This window comes from Polyodon spathula, chromosome 9 (genome assembly GCF_017654505.1).
Source record: "Polyodon spathula isolate WHYD16114869_AA chromosome 9, ASM1765450v1, whole genome shotgun sequence".
NCBI classification, from domain to species: Eukaryota; Metazoa; Chordata; class Actinopteri; order Acipenseriformes; family Polyodontidae; genus Polyodon; species Polyodon spathula.
In genome coordinates this window covers 22,779,208-22,795,969 of record NC_054542.1, presented here as the reverse complement: position 1 = coordinate 22,795,969, position 16,762 = coordinate 22,779,208, and the positions used below count along the sequence as shown (strand labels likewise).

At 34.6% G+C, this 16,762-nt stretch overlaps 1 protein-coding gene across 2 annotated transcripts in view; it reads right to left on the bottom strand.

The window, feature by feature from the left end:
* Positions 1 to 1,178: 1,178 nt before the first annotated feature.
* Positions 1,179 to 16,762, bottom strand: part of LOC121320507 (serine/threonine-protein phosphatase 2A regulatory subunit B'' subunit beta-like) — a 58,966-nt gene continuing 43,382 nt past the window's right edge. For both annotated transcript variants that reach the window (XM_041258897.1, XM_041258898.1), the window contains 9 exons: positions 12,570 to 12,644; positions 11,284 to 11,370; positions 9,411 to 9,567; positions 8,526 to 8,574; positions 8,336 to 8,425; positions 6,702 to 6,877; positions 6,402 to 6,514; positions 6,195 to 6,298; positions 1,179 to 2,327 (listed from right to left, as the gene is read on the bottom strand). In XM_041258897.1, coding sequence (XP_041114831.1) covers positions 2,183 to 2,327; positions 6,195 to 6,298; positions 6,402 to 6,514; positions 6,702 to 6,877; positions 8,336 to 8,425; positions 8,526 to 8,574; positions 9,411 to 9,567; positions 11,284 to 11,370; positions 12,570 to 12,644 — 996 coding nt within the window. In that variant the 3' untranslated portion in view covers positions 1,179 to 2,182. The remainder of the gene's footprint in view (positions 2,328 to 6,194; positions 6,299 to 6,401; positions 6,515 to 6,701; positions 6,878 to 8,335; positions 8,426 to 8,525; positions 8,575 to 9,410; positions 9,568 to 11,283; positions 11,371 to 12,569; positions 12,645 to 16,762) is intronic.

The following is a 16,762-nucleotide window of genomic DNA, read 5'->3' as shown; positions in this document are numbered from 1 at the left end:
AGCATTTCATATGTGCTCCTTTGCTTGCATTATGGCTTTTAGACGTTTATGATCATTCTTCACCAGTATGTTACACATCTTGTTGGTGAAATCTGGGCACAACAAGTCACTTCAGCTTAAACAGATTGGATACAGCTTTTTAAGATCAGTCCAAAGCATTTAAATTGAATTGAGATCTGGCGATTACCAAGACCATTCCAGAATGTTTATATTTGTTCTCTTTAAAAATTCCAGAGTTGACTTAGCTGTATGCTTTGGGTACTTGTGTTGGAAGATAACCTGTCTGCTAATCGGCCTACAAGCAGAAGGTATCATTGTACTTTTTAGAATGTTTTGATACTTCATTTTGTTCATATTTCTTGGCTTTATTTTGGTCTTTGTCATTAAATTACTGTAATGTTCACTAAATACTATTTAACAAGTTTTCTTGAATCTTAAATTAAGTGTAGGATGACAATACTTTTGTTTGAGATCTTAGCTAAACTGTCAACTGTTAGTAAATTGTAATCTTTATCTGTAATACATACAGTACTGTTAGTTTTACAGACCCGATCATCAAGTGCGGTACAGGATGTTTAGTTATTATTTTAGATCTGAAGTTTTGTAGCATAGTTCTCTCCAAATACCAGTGTTGTATCTTGCAAGATTACTTACTTTATATGCTCCTATGCTTTTTCAACACCTTGCTGTGTAAAAAAAAAAATTAATAAACAAACAAAAAAGTATTTTTGTTTACTGCTGTTTATATTTGTACAATACTTTCTTTTCTACTGGAAAACCAATTAAAAAAACATATTTAAAGTTTTTTCTCAGATTTTCTACAGAGCAGAAAACAGGCAGCATTAATAATCAACCATATTTATACTTTATTCAAAATAATTTGAACAAATTAAATTTAAACATTTGGTTCCTTTTTTCCTGAATAAAAGTAGAGTAAAAAGCTACTAAATACTTTACAAATAGAAAAACCTTCAACATTAACTGAACATAATTTGTGTATTTGAACATAATAACATTTTGCAACAATACACAGCAAGCACAAAGAACAGTATGTATGTGTGTGATATATATATATATATATATATATATATATATATATATATATATATATATATATACACACACACACACACACACACACACACACACACACACACACACACACACACACAATAAGAATAACTTCTACAATTAAATTCATACTTTAGCACAAACCTTGTGCATTTCAGGAATCCCTGATTAATACATGTTTTTTATTTTTTATTTATTGAAATTAATATAATACAAAGCACACTTTTTTTTTTTTTTTTTTTTTTTTTTAAAAGAGTAAATGCATACAAGTGGAACACATGAATAAATAGGCACCCGGATAGTTCTTAAGAATTTTAGCAAAATCCATTATATCATTTTATTTTGTGTTGAACGTGTTATTGTTATGTGTAATAGTTAGTTTGGTTAATATCTCTGGAATGTTGTAATAGCCAATTTGAAAGAAATGACAAATGTATTGCTTTTATACTTGGTGCACATTCAAGCGTTGTCTAAGCATTTAAGTTTCAGTGCAGTGTGAACCAAGAAGATAATAAACATCTAAAAACTGTGATTTTGATTTGATTATACTCTATGCACAACCAACCACTCTCTCCCTTTCTCTCTCACACACACACACACACCAGTTTGCATAATAAATACTATAGGCATTCCTATTTACAGATAATACATCACTCAAACTACTGGCCAGTCGTCACCCGTCCATTGAGTAAATTGTGATTAAGTTCCAATTTTTACATATATTACACCTTTTCTTCTCTGTAATGTACCTAACAACTTACTAAATTAAAGTAGGTAAAGGTAGAGGAGTTTTAATTGTATATTGTATTTCTTGTTATATTTTACTTTTGCTTGTTCTAGGAACAAATTACATAATTAATTAATTAATTATTTATTTAATTTTTTGCACTAACAATGAGATTCCTTTGTTTTCCATGGTTAATGATTACAGTTACTGCCTCTGGGAGGTCTTTGGCTGATCCAGGTTTGTGATTCCCAAGGATGAGTACAAATGGCCAGAAGCTACATACTGATCAGTGAGACTAAATATTATTATGCCTCACTGAACACTAGTTTATGCAGTTATCGCAGACCTGCTGCAGATTGCCTGTAGTGTAGAACATGCATGAGGTCATTCAAAATCATCTTCATACTCATATTCATCCAAATTGATGTTAGGGTGTGGGTTGGGTATTTCGAAGAAAGATCGCTTGTCCCCTCGCAGGTTTAACTCATTTGAGATTTGTCGGTCTATGGGGTCAAGGTCATTTTCATAGCTGACAATACAGAAGAAAAAGAACATTGTTCCACATGTAGAAATGTTGGTGTCATACATCAACAAAATAAAATATATACTACATTTTTAACCATTATAAGACTTGAATATTATAGAATCTCCATCCATCAATGTTTGCTGTAGACTAGGGAACATAGATAGCAAAAAGTGTATCAGGGATCTGATGGAGATTCTAAAAAAATAAACAACTACATCAGATTGATTCATAGGAATTTGTGACTGGGTACTCCCTGCCCCTGTGCATATTATGATTTGTATTTGGTATTTGCTGTATTCCGTTTTTTACTATGTTTGGCAGGACGAGCGAGGTGCCGTCCGCCATTATTTGTTATTGTTTTAATTCCCTCATGAAAGTGCGTGACTGTCATCTAGTGATTATTTAACGAGTTGACAGTCGCACAGAATTATTAGATTCGTGCAGACTATGGCCGAGGGGTTAACAAGTCAATTAATAGCCAGTTAATCCCTCTGCCATAATATAAAAGACCTGCAGCTTTGGCTGCAGGAGGTGGGTTGTCCAGAGAAAGAAAGAGAAAAGAACTGAAATTAAAAGTAAGCAATTGCTACCCATGCTGGTTTACACCAACATGATACTTGTTTAATTTAGTGTTGTTTGTTTGTTTGTGTTTGGCTAATGTGTCATTTTTGTTTTGAAAAAGTGTTTTGTTTTGTGTAAACCTCTTAATTAATAATAAACGCGCCGCAGCACAGTTATACCCCCGTCTGCTATTGGTGCATTCATTTCCTGGCCTGACGTCACCACACACGTCATCCTTGTCACAGAACTATATGACCTTTTAAACTTGTGATTCTATGTATTTCAAGAACAGATAGAGAGAAATGGTTCCATATATAGCACTCCCACTTTATTTCACTACGTGACTTGCATATAAATAAAAAGTGAAATGTTGGAAACTGAATTAGTGAAGGGCCCTTTGTACAATTTACCTAATAAATATACTTGAATACTGTAACCCCCTTCATATCTACAGCCTCTTATTTTATCAATTTAAAAGATACTCAAAATGTAGGTACCATACATTACAGCCATGAAGGGAACAGTGAAGCTGTTGTGCAGCATTACATGCAATACTTTGCACAATTAGCTAGCAGCAATTAAGTGGAAACTTGCTCAAATAAATAGCACGATAACAGATGGTGGTTTACAGTATTTCACAGAATGAATGTCCACTCTTAATGCTCTGCATAAATACAGTTTAGAACATCCACATGTATAAACTAAGTGAAAGGAGACAACCTTAAAATATGTTATTACCACCAGTAGGTAAAACCAGTTAAAGTGGGTTAAAGTTAGCACCTACACCAGAAACCATTGTCGTAACCCACAATTACACCACTCTTACCTTTTGAATATGCTTACTTTTGCTATGTAGTCTTTAAAATTCAGAGGAGTCCCTAAAATCAGCATGGAACACCTGTCAGTGTCTCCTTAACCAGTTAAAGTAGTTATAACTTCAGAAAGGTATTGTTTTAGCAACTTAATTGTCTGAAAAAAAAAATTGTACACACACACACACACACACACACACACACATTACACTGAGTGTACAAAACATTAGGAACACCTTCCTAATATTGAGTTGCACCCCCTTTTGCCATCAAAACAGCCTCAATTCATCGGAGAATGGACTATACAAAGTGTCGAAAGCGTTCCACAGGGATGCTGGCCCATGTTGACTCCAATGCTTCCCAAAGTTGTGTCAAGTTGTCTGGTAGTAAATCTCTACTCCAAATAGCTTGTTCCATGTAATCCCACAGATGCTCAATTGGATTGAGATCTGGTGATTGGGCAGGCCATTGCAGTAAGCTGAATTCACTGTCATGTTCATGGGACCATTCCTAGACAATCCTAGCCTTGTGGCATGGGGCATTAGCATACTGAAAAAAGCAGATGGATATACTGCTGCCATGAAGGGATGCACCTGATTGGCAATGATGTTCAGATATCCTGTGGTATTCAAATGTTGCTCCACTTTTATCAAGGGGCCCAATGTGTGCCATGAAAACACACCCCACACCATCACACCACCAGCCTGCAATGTTGTCATGCGGCATGATGGATGCATGTACTCGTGTGGTTTTCTCCATACCCTAGTCCTCCCATCAGCGTGAAACAGCAGGAACCGGGATTCATCAGACCGGGCAATGTTTTTCCAATCCTCCAGTGTCCAGTGTTTTCATTCCTTAGCCCACTGCAACCGCAGTTTCTTGTGTTTTGCTGAAAGAAGTGGAACTCTGTTAGGTCATCGGCTGCCATACCCCATTCGAATCAAGGTATGACGAGTTGTGCATTCTTTTATGAGTCTTTCTGCACCAATGTTGTACTGGACTGTTAGTTGACTAACTGTAGCCCGTCTGTTGCTTTGCACAATTTGTGTCAGCCTCCTTTGGCCTCTTTCATCAATGAGCAGTTTTCAACCACTGGCCTGCCGTTGGCTGGATGTCCTTTGGGTGGTGGACCATCCTTGATACACATGGGAAACTGTTGAGCATGAAAAACCCAGCAGCGCTGCAGTTCTCGACACACTGAAACCAGCGTGCCTAGCATCTACTACCATAACCCATTCTAAGGCACTTACATTTTTTGTCTTGCCCATTTACCCTCAATGGCACACATACACAATCCATGTCTCAATTGTGACAAGGCTTAAAAATCCTTCTTTGACCTGTCTCCTCTTCATCTACACTGATTGAAGTGGATTTAACAGGTTACATCAATAAGGGATCACAGCTTTCACCTGGATTCACCTTGTCAGTCTATTTCATGGAAAGAGCAGGTGTTCCTAATGTTCTGTACACAGTGTGTGTGTGTGATATTATATATATATATATATATATATATATATATATATATATATATATATATATATATATATATATACACACACAAACACAGCTCTGGAAAAAATTAGGAGACCACTGCAAAATTATCAGTTTCTCTGGTTTTACTATTTATAGGTATGTGTTTGGGTAAAATGAACATTTTTCTCCCAAATTCCAAATAAAAATATTGTCATTTAGAGCATTTATTTGCAGAAAATGACAACTGGTCAAAATAACAAAAAAGATGCAGTGTTGTCAGACCTCGAATAATGCAAAGAAAATAAGTTCATATTCATTTTTAAACAACACAATACTAATGTTTTAACTTAGGAAGAGTTCAGAAATCAGTATCTGGTGGAATAACCCTGATTTTCAAGCACAGCTTTCATGCATGCTCTCCACCAGTCTTTCACATTGATGTTGGGTGACTTTATGCCACTCATTTTCTGCAAATAAATGCTCTAAATGACAATATTTTTATTTGGAATTTGGTAGAAATGTTGTCAGTAGTTTATAGAATAAAACAACAATGTTCATTTTACCCAAACATATACCTATAAATAGTAAAACCAGAGAAACTGATAATTTTGCAGTGGTCTCAATTTTTTCCAGAGCTGTATATATATATATATATACACACACACACACACACACACACACACACACAGATGATACCTAAATTATAACTCCATCTTTATAACCAATTCACATTTAGAATGCGCGATAAGCATGTTTTGAAACGAAGCCAATCAGATGGCTTCATGTTGATTATGCATTATTTAGGTAATATGAATAGGTATTACCTTTCTACTAATCTACCTGTTAGATGTGTATTAGATCACATTTTGAAAAAAAAGCATCATACCGTTGAATAGAGTGACTGTTTTTCAGAGATGGCAAAGATTCTACCTAGCAACTCATAAAAACAACTACAGCCTGAAGACCGTGGGGTATTTAGATACCAATTCCCTGTCAATCTAAATCTAAAACAACAATCTCTTACCCATCAAACTGTTCGTTGGCTGCTTCTTCAGCTACCAGGATTTCATATTCCTCTGCAGCATACCTCTCCCAATCAGAAATCTCTTGCCCTTCATTCTCTCCATCCTAAACACACCATAAGGTTATATAGTGGGCACTGTGTTCAGAAATAATAATAATTTATATAAGCATATATATTACAAGGCATATCTGCACTTATTTTTATTACCCTTGAAAATGGATCTTTCTGCTCATGGTCCAAATACTTCTCAATGTTAAAAAAGGTATCAAAAAATATATGTGACAACTTGCACTTCTTCAGGTCATGGAGGGTAATCTTGCCTGTGGAGAGGAATGCAGTAAATATATACTCTGGTTTCATTTTTAAATAGGTTGACATAAAACATTACAATACATTTCAACATCGAAATAAATAAATAAATAACTCAAGAGACAAAGCATAAATCTTAAGGGGAAATAAGTTCTGCAAGATCAAAAACAAATTTAAATGTAAAATAGCTTTGTTTACCTTCACATTCTGGTTTGACAAGGTCCAGCATTTGGCAGAGGCAATCTTCAAAAGGTAGTGGTTCTATGGCCATGTTCTCTAGCTTTTGGCATTGCTCCTCATAGAAATATTCAAGCTCATACATAGACAGCACTCCATCTCCATCAAGATCCATACACCGGAACCAGTACTCTATGCTGTAAAGGAAGCACTTCAGTTAATATTCCAAAGCCAGATGTACAGTATTTATGCTAACTGGAGTATAAAACCACTCTATCCATGAAACTGATTTGTGGTCTAATGTATAGTCAGGTCTTCATATGTCCTACTTTCACTGAAAAGTGAAAATGGTTGTTTCTGCAATTTATCTTTGACTGCACTCCAGGTGATGTAAATACACAATATGTTATGCTAACATTCAAAAATAGGTTAATTTTGTATTGTTTGCAGAATACACACCTTTCAAAAGTATCTTGGTCTCTGGTTTGACATTGCATATAGACAATCTAACTAAGAAACTGAGTTCTAAGATGTTTTCTTTCTTTTTTTTTTTCTTGTGTGACTTACTGGTTTGACCTCCTTGGTTTCTTTTTGTCAGAAAGCCATACAGTGCAAATTACCACATTACTTAACTTGTAATGATTAATGGATTCAAACCAACTCTAATGATCTGAACATAGAGTCAAATGGTCAAATGCACTTGTGGTAGAAGGCAATCTGGATAATTTTCTCATTGAAAAAAACAAAACAAAAAACAGAGTTGCAATCTTTATGCTTTGTGTCAATGTAGTTATTTAATTTAGATACATGGATGTTTAGATCAATTTAGTACACCCAATGTGTTAAACTACATTGTTGAAAAAAATCATAGGCTTTGTTCCTGTAAATTAATTATTAAGTAAACAGGCATAACTCGTAACTGTAAATGGACATATTTTTTCTTCATTTGCTCTGAGGCTTTGATAACACCGTGCAACAATTTTTTTTTTTTTTTTTTTTATACTGTATTTACACGAACGAAAAGACACACATTTGCCCATGTTCCCATTAGAAATAGTGATATTTTGAAATATCACTGTCCTGGTCACAAAAGCAAAGTTTGTGGGGAATAATAGCCATTTTCTATACTTTTGAGGCATAAGCAATTAGGAAATAACACTTACTACCCAGGAACAAAAATTGTGTTACATAGTGTAATCAGCTATGTCTTCTTCATGGAGCAATGAATAAGACAGAAATATTAAACAAATACACCTTCCTATGACTAATAGTTTTAAAAGTGAACTTGACCTACTGGTCCCACTTTTACACCACATGTTTTGTTCCGTTTGACATGTTTTAAAGTTTCACTGACTTTGTACTACCCAAAAGCACCTTCAAAATGTCCAGATATTGTTACAGTAAAACACCATATATTAACGTATCCTTTACCATGTACAACTTCATTTGGTTGCCTCATAATCATGTGAAACCAGCAATGGGGAAGTGGAGTCCTTGAACTAACGCAAGCACAGTACTTTTCCTTGAAACCTCTAGTTTTTTTTTTTCAGTTTGAACTGAGAATTATAATGATTGACTGCTAAATTATTATTATTTTCCAAAGTGAATTAGGATTAGAACTTTTATATGTTCAGATCTGAGTTTTATTTTTTTACCTTGTATTTGTCTTTTTGTCCTCTTCAGATATTAGAAACCACACAAAGTCAGCATAGCTCATTTTTCTTTCCTTTTGAGCTTTTCTGCCTCTAAAATCAAGAAACATTTATAGTTGGTAATCAATAATAATAATAATAATAATATATAATAAATAAATGTCTTATTTCTTAATTTTTAAATATAATTTACCTTGTAACTGCTCCAGAGAATATTCTTTCAATCATTTTATGGGATAATGCTTGAACAAAACAAAAACAAACATTGATTTAGTACAGACAAAACGTTCACGATTTAAAATAATTTCTTTTAAGGGACTTTAGATGGGAAATAAAAGTTAGTGGTTCCCAAACGTACTGTAACCCTGGTGCTCAATCATTTCACTTTCTGAATGTACTGCTAGTTAATTAAATCCCTAAGATTTAATTAAGTTTGTGGTTTTTAATGACAACACATTTTAACATGCATAATACAAATTAACAATTTTTACAAATACAAATTCATTTTTTTTTTTTGTAAAGTCTTAGGTACCAATACTCATTTAGTGTATCTATTATATTTCTATTCTCAGCTGATCAGATTCAATTGAACAATACCCTTTTTTTCCCCCATTTTCTTTAGCTTGATCCAGCAATGCTCTATTTGATTCAGAACTAGAGATGGGGGTATCTGAAACGCACATATTTATGTTACCAGAATATGTTTGGTCTCATACCTGCTAAGGTTTGTATTTTTAAAGGTTTTAGGTTTATCAAATAGTGAAATTAGCCCCTTAACTAATTATGGGAAACGCAGCAAGCTGTATCAGTGATTATTTGTGATGACTTTGGGCCACGCGGGTCCGATGATATATACCACTTCTGGGGTGGTTAAAGGCCCTTGGCAGACGCGCGAAAGCACGCACGCACATAAGCGTTCCCTCTAAGCTTTTTAGATACTGAGAAAAAAAAAAGTCTGCCGTAATTGTTACCTAAGTTTAATCCTTGCTTTTCCAACACTGAATGTTACTTAATATTTGATTTTTTTTAAATGGCCCTATCACTTGCAGTTCTACTGTATATTGAAAAAATATCATACCATGGTCATTGTGTCTGGACAAGTCTTTCTGATCAATGTAAAGGTCATGGTCTGTGTCTAGCTCCCAAAACTTGCAGTAAATGACATAGAAATGCTCATAAGAGAAATACTCAGTGAGCTGATTAACATCCTCCTCCTCTTCCAGCAATGCCACATTCTGTTAAATAAAAAGACATTGTTAGAATGCATGTCTTGTATCAGAAAAGGGTTGGCAGTTGTACCATTATTGTGTTAAAGGTTGTGTTAAAGGTTAGTTAAAATGCTTTAAGAATATTTTTTTAATTACATAACTTGTGAACACAACTTTAATAGTTATTTAAAGTTTCCCAATAAATCTGAAGTGTTTATTGTATTTTAAATGAATATGATAAACTGATAACTTTTTGAATATTATCCTTTGATTGTATTATGGTGTGTTTTATATGCTTGTAATCATATAAAACACACCATAAACTGCTTATCTAATGAATGGAACTAAAGTTATATTGAATAGGAGGTTTAAATGATAAATGAATAAAATCCTTTGATAACAAAATAGGTGGATACATTCTGTTTCTAACACACCTTTTTTATGTGACACGCAACCGTGTATCAAATATTGTAAACCAATGGAAGGACCGACAAGGACGTGTTTACAGAACAAGGGAACGCCTACACATTGTGTTATTTAAACTCAAAATAAGGATTTTTGCTCGCTCTGGATTCACTCTTTCTTCAAAACATCTCAGCGCTCTCAACTCAAACTCCAAAGTTCTTCAACAAAGACACAATGATGTAATCTGTAAAGCTGTCCTGGAGAAGATGGGCTCCCTCCGGAACAACAAAAGCTTTTGCCTACAGACTTCATGGAGATACTGCACTGCTGCACAACTAACTTCTACAGAGAGGACGACAGTGTTAAGAACACTTTGTTTTAAACATCGCACTAACAGAATAAGTATTAAACATATTGTGTGTTTACAAGTAACTGAACTGAAGCCATGCTAGTGATATCGTCACAATACGTAATGTGCGTCTATTCAACTAGATGCTGGAACATTGTACATGCATACTTAGCCACTTGGAAGCTAGCGCATGTATGCATAATGCGTGACTGAACCAAACAATGCGTGATGAACTACTAAAGATTATTAGCTTCACTAATGCAGAACTCTATGACCAGAGAGCACATCAAGCATTCAATTATGAACATTTAACTATGCAATACTTGTCCTTGAATGTTTCATTTTGTTTCTTCTTTATACATATGTTTTTAACTATGAAGCCTAACCTTTATTCTTCTTCCTTTGAGAACGTGAATAAATGTAATAATAATTTGGATTGTTAGGTTTTTTTTGTCAGATAACAAATACACATTTATGATTGATCTAAAATACTTAAACATACATTATATTAATTGTTAATCTCTTTTCATCATGAATCTAGGGATAATTATGTCAGAATCACTAGTTGGGGTATTGTGTTTATTATGGTTAATAATTAGATTATGCGCTATAATGGTTATTTTCTTTAGTGGTAATTGTCGAGGACACAGTTGTGACATAAATCTTAGATATACATAAATATGCATGACAGTACTTTCCATGTTTCATTCGGAATTCCCATGTTGGAAAAAGGGAATATAGAAAATAGCTCCTGGTGCAGTTCTGACTTCAGTTTTCAGTTTGGACAGGAACTACACACACTGCAGTTAGGAAAAGTGTGTGTCTGCAATTCTACGGCAGCAAATGCAGTATATTAATCCTGTTTCTGCGCAAACTATACTGTGTGTGTGAGGCCTAACAGTGTGTGGAATTTTAATGTAGATAGAAACGCACTTGTAAAATAAAAATGGTAGCACTAAAAAACAAGAATATAAAAAATGTACACAGACCTGCAAGAAACTGCTTTTTCTGAGATCTGAACAAGTGATTTTTCCTGTCCATGATCTGTTTACATTATAAAATATCCTCTGAATAACCTGTAAACCAAAAAAAAAAAAAAAAAGATGAAATAGAAGAGAAGATGAGTCAGAACAGAAAAGCACATTAATTTGCTTCAAAGAAAACATCATTTCTGGGACCACAGCTGGAGCCTTCCTACCAAACACAAAGAAAAATATAGGTAAAACTGTTAGTAAAAACACTGTATCAGATATTTTAAACTGTTAGGGTGAATTGCAACAAACTGAAAGTGATGTACTAACTGGAGACGATCATTTGGTTAAAATGGAGGACAGTACTGATACTATACTGCAGGATAGTTTCAGTTGCAACTAATTGAGTGCCTCTAGATAGATGGCAGGTTGGTTACAATGTATGTCTTTTGCCCCCTAGAGGATTATAAAACATGGCATTAAGTTAGTCCAGTGATTCTTTAGATTAAGAGCTGAAGTAATTTGTTATTCATATGAATTAAACCCGTCTGATGTGTATTTTCAATGATTAAACAAAGTGGTTAGATTTTAAATTACTAAAGCACTAATGAAGCATATTTTACATTTATTTAGATACCATCTGTTACAATTACTGATTCATATAAAATTAAAATTAAAAAAAAAAAAAAACGCAAAAAGCCTGCCTACTGGATTTCAGTGACTAGTACTAAAAAGAAACCTGGTTATAAACTGCTTGAACGATAATTAGGACCGTTTTTCTAATTTCTGTTAACTATTCTTTCAACTTCAGATACTGAATATCTTTTCATTGAGTGTTAGAAAAATGTAATTGACACCTGCTGTATATACACTATCTTCAGAGCTCAAAGAGTAATTTAATGTCATTTTTTAAAATATGTCCTGTTTGAAAACATACACCTATTTATTTTAACATAAAATACACTATTATAATTTTACACATATATAATGAACAAAAATGTCATAAAACTAAAATAACTTTAAAATGACAGCTGGAATATGCAGTAAAAGAATGCAGCACCTCTTACTCTCCTGCCCCTGATCATTGCTATTTTCCATACACAAAGCAAAAATGATCAGTTTAACTCTGAGGTCTGAGTTGTATTTTTTTGATGTAATTGGCACTAGGATAGTACAGCAGTAGCTAGTACTAAATTCTCAAGTTCGTTGTAATTGACCATTAATTCTGTGATAATACTTGACTAAACCCACACACAAACATGTTGTATGTATACAAAGATAAAGGCACAGATGTATATACTTACTGTGGTAATATAGCGAGAATGAAAGTCTGATGCCTCCCTTAGAAATGTGAGACCAGCATGTGTATTTACCACATCCTGAAATACAAAAGCAAGTGGAAAATATATATATATATATATATATATATATATATATATATATATATATATATATATATATATATACTTGACCAAAATACTTGAAAATGAAAACACGTGTTACAATATACAAAACAAAACATAAGGAGTATCAAAGCAATGTTCAAGAAAATTGAAAATTGTCTCTAAAATCTTGGGTTCCTCCATGCTTGACAGTGGGAACCACACATGCCGAACTCATGCGCTTACCCTCTCTGCGTCTTACAAATACTTGGCGGTTGGACCCAAATATTTCAAATTTTGACTCCTCGGTCCATAAGACCGACTTCCACTCCTCAAACTTCCAGTTTCTATGTTTTTTGGCCCAGGCAAGTCTCTTCCTTTTATTCTGCACTCTTAACAATGGTTTATTTGCAGCAATTCTTCCAGTTAGGCCAGCTTCATGCAATCTCCTCTGAACAGCTGATGTTGAAACATCTGTACTTCTAGTAGCATTTACCTGAGCTTGTATTTCAGGAGCAGTTAAAATCGCCAGTTTCGCAGACTTGTGATTTGAATAAATTCTTTCTCTGATTGAGATCACCCTTGGCCTGTCTGACCTTGTTCGGCCCACGAGTGCCAGTTTCTTCAGATCGTTTGACGGTCTTGGCCACAGCAGTTACAGACACTTGCAAAGTTCTTGCGATTTGTCTTAAAGATTGACCTTCATTTCTTAAAGTAATTACAGACTGTCTTTTTTCTTTGCTTAACTGAGCATATTTGCCATTTTCTGCTCCCTTACATTCAGGAATGACAAACCTGTGCCTATGCTACCTATAGTTATAGTAATCATGGACCCTCACGTGTTAACAATAATTGGTGACAAAAGGTTAATTAGGTAACATGCTAGTTAACTCAGAGAACATCTAACAAAGACACTTTTATACTTAGGCCAGTGTTCTAACACCGTGTTATACACATATCAGAATTTTAACTGACTTGGGCTTCAGACTGAAATTCCCTTGCTTTGGGTGACCATTTCATTGAAATTGACAAGATTTACATTTTCATTTTCATACGGTTAAAAGCATAGATAATCATGAAAAACCTGGTTTCAAGCAGGTGTACTCAAACTTTTGACTGGTAATATATATATATATATATATATATATATATATATATATATATATATATATATATATATACACACACACACATACACACACACATACACAGTACTGTGCAAAAGTTTTAGTCAGGTGTGAAAAAATGCTGTAAAGTAAGAATGCTTTCAAAAATAGACACAGATTATATTTAATAGTTAATAGATTATATTTATCAATTAACTAAATTCAAAGTGAGTGAACAGAAGAAAAATCTAAATCAAATCCATATTTGGTGTGACCACCCTTTGCCTTCAAAACAGCATCAATTCTTCTAGGTACACTTGCACAAAGTCAGGGATTTTGTAGGCATACAGTCAGGTGTATGATTAAACAATTATAACAAACAGGTGCTAATGATCATCAATTCAATATGTAGGTTCATTAAATGAAACAGAAACAGCTGTGTAGGAGAAATAAAACTGGGTGAGGAACAGCCAAATTCAGCTAACAAGGTGAGGTTGCTGAAGACAGTTTACTGTCAAAAGTCATACACCATGGCATGACTGAGCACAGCAACAAGGCACAAGGTAGTTATACTGCATCAGCAAGGTCTCTCCCATGCAGAAATTTCAAGGCAGACAGGGGTTTCCAGATGTGCTGTCCAAGCTCTTTTGAAGAAGCACAAAGAATCGGGCAACGCTGAGGACCGTAGACGCAGTGGTCGGACAAGGAAACTTACTGAAGCAGATGAAAGACGCATCATGCTTGCTTCCCTTCGCAATCGGAAGATGTCCAGTAGTGCCATCAGCTCAGAATTGGCAGCAAACAGTGGGACCCTGGTACACCCATCTACTGTCCGGAGAAGTCTGGTCAGAAGTGGCCTTCATGGAAGACTTGCGGCCAAAAAGCCATACCTCCGACGTGGAAACAAGGCCAAGCAACTCAACTATGCACGAAAACACAGGAACTGGGGTGCAGAAAAATGGCAGCAGGTGCTCTGGACTGATGAGTCAAAATTTGAAATATTTGGCTGTAGCAGAAGGCAGTTTGTTCGCCGAAGGGCTGGAGGGCGGTACAAGAATGAGTGTCTGCAGGCAGCAGTGAAGCATGGTGGAGGTTCCTTGCAAGTTTGGGGCTGCATTTCTGCAAATGTAGTTGGGGATTTGGTCAGAATTAATGGTCTCCTCAATGCTGAGAAGTACAGGCAGATACTTATCCATCATGCAATACCATCAGGGAGGCATCTGATTGGCCCCAAATTTATTCTGCAGCATGACAACGACCCCAAACATACAGCGAAAGTCATTAAGAACTATCTTCAGTGTAAAGAAGAACAAGGAGTCCTGGAAGTGATGGTATGGCCCCCACAGAGCCCTGATCTCAACATCGAGTCTGTCTGGGATTACATGAAGAGAGAGAAGCAACTGAGGCTGCCTAAATCCACAGAAGAACTGTGGTCAGTTCTCCAAGATGTTTGGGCCAACCCACCTGCCGAGTTCCTTCAAAAACTGTGTGTAAGTGTACCTAGAAGAATTGATGCTGTTTTGAAGGCAAAGGGTGGTCACACCAAATATTGATTTGATGTAGATGTTTCTTCTGTTCACTCACTTTGCATTTTGTTAATTGATAAATATAAACTATTAACATGTCTATTTTTGAAAGCATTCTTACTTTACAGCATTTTTTCACACCTGCCTAAAACTTTTGCACAGTACTGTATATGTGTGTGTATATATATATATATATATATATATATATATATATATATATATATATATATATATATATATATATATATATATATATATATATATATATATATATATATATATTGTGACAGGGAAACTGTACCTACTGTCCCTTGGTTGTACCTACTGTACAGTATATGAATAAAATGTTCATAGAATAAAAACACTGAAAGCTCATTAATTTACATCTTGTGTATATTATTTAAAGAAAAAAAGCTCAAAACTGTTAATCATCAAACTGAAGTCTGATGAAATCTTTATACAATACAGAGATTTAGCCCAAGATCAACATACACCATGCTAAAGTTGTAATGCTCAATAAAACCCAAGTTTTACCAGCTGCAAAACTCATCCCTCTGGTGTCAGGTACTAAGTTGACAACTGGGAGAGGAACCACATTAGGCTGAAGTTTTCAAGAAATTTCTACACTATCTTAATCAAAGCAGGTACTTCAGTACAGTATTCTGTACACACATATCAATTTCTCAACATCTCTGAAAACAATGCTGATTAATATAAAATTCCCAAAAAGCCACACTTCGAAAGCAAACAGTAGATATATCTGTTTGCTGCTTGGTCCCTAGCGTACCTGCTACTTCAAGGTTTGCTGTCTATTCTATGGGGTTTCTTTTAGCCTGCTCTGTCAGTATTCCTGCTGTATAGGCTGTGTTGGTGCTGTGGAATGTTTGTTTTGCAGCTGGGGGTTTGTCTGGTGACATTTTTATTCAATTGTATTTCTCACAAAATCACTTGCATCTGTCAGTGCATTGAGAAGAATGTATATATAGTATTTACTTCCATTTTGGTACAGTTTATTTGCAGTATTACTTATTTACTTTTATATTGATATAACTTACTTGCTATTATTGCAAACGAAATACGTCAATATACAAGATGGATTCAGAGACTGGAAATAAAGAACAGCTTGATGCGTCATCGGGGCATTTTGAAAAAAAACTTTGAAAGAAGGATTTATTTTGTGAAAAAGATGATGATGAAAACGACCTGGATCTGAACCCATCTTTTGATTTTGCACCGGAGTATAGAGCTTTATTTTTATTGTGTATGATGTTGGTGTTATTCTTTACAAAAATAAATATTTATTCTTCTTAAAATAAAAAGTACATATCAAACGTAGGTGTCTTACTTATTTTTACTGCTGAGAAAAACACAGGATTTTCATGGTCGGATATTCACTCAATTTAAATATTCGTTCGGATATTCGTTTGTTTTCAAAAAGTAAAAAAAGCCATTATATTGTTCTGAACGCAGGCAGAGACAGCAT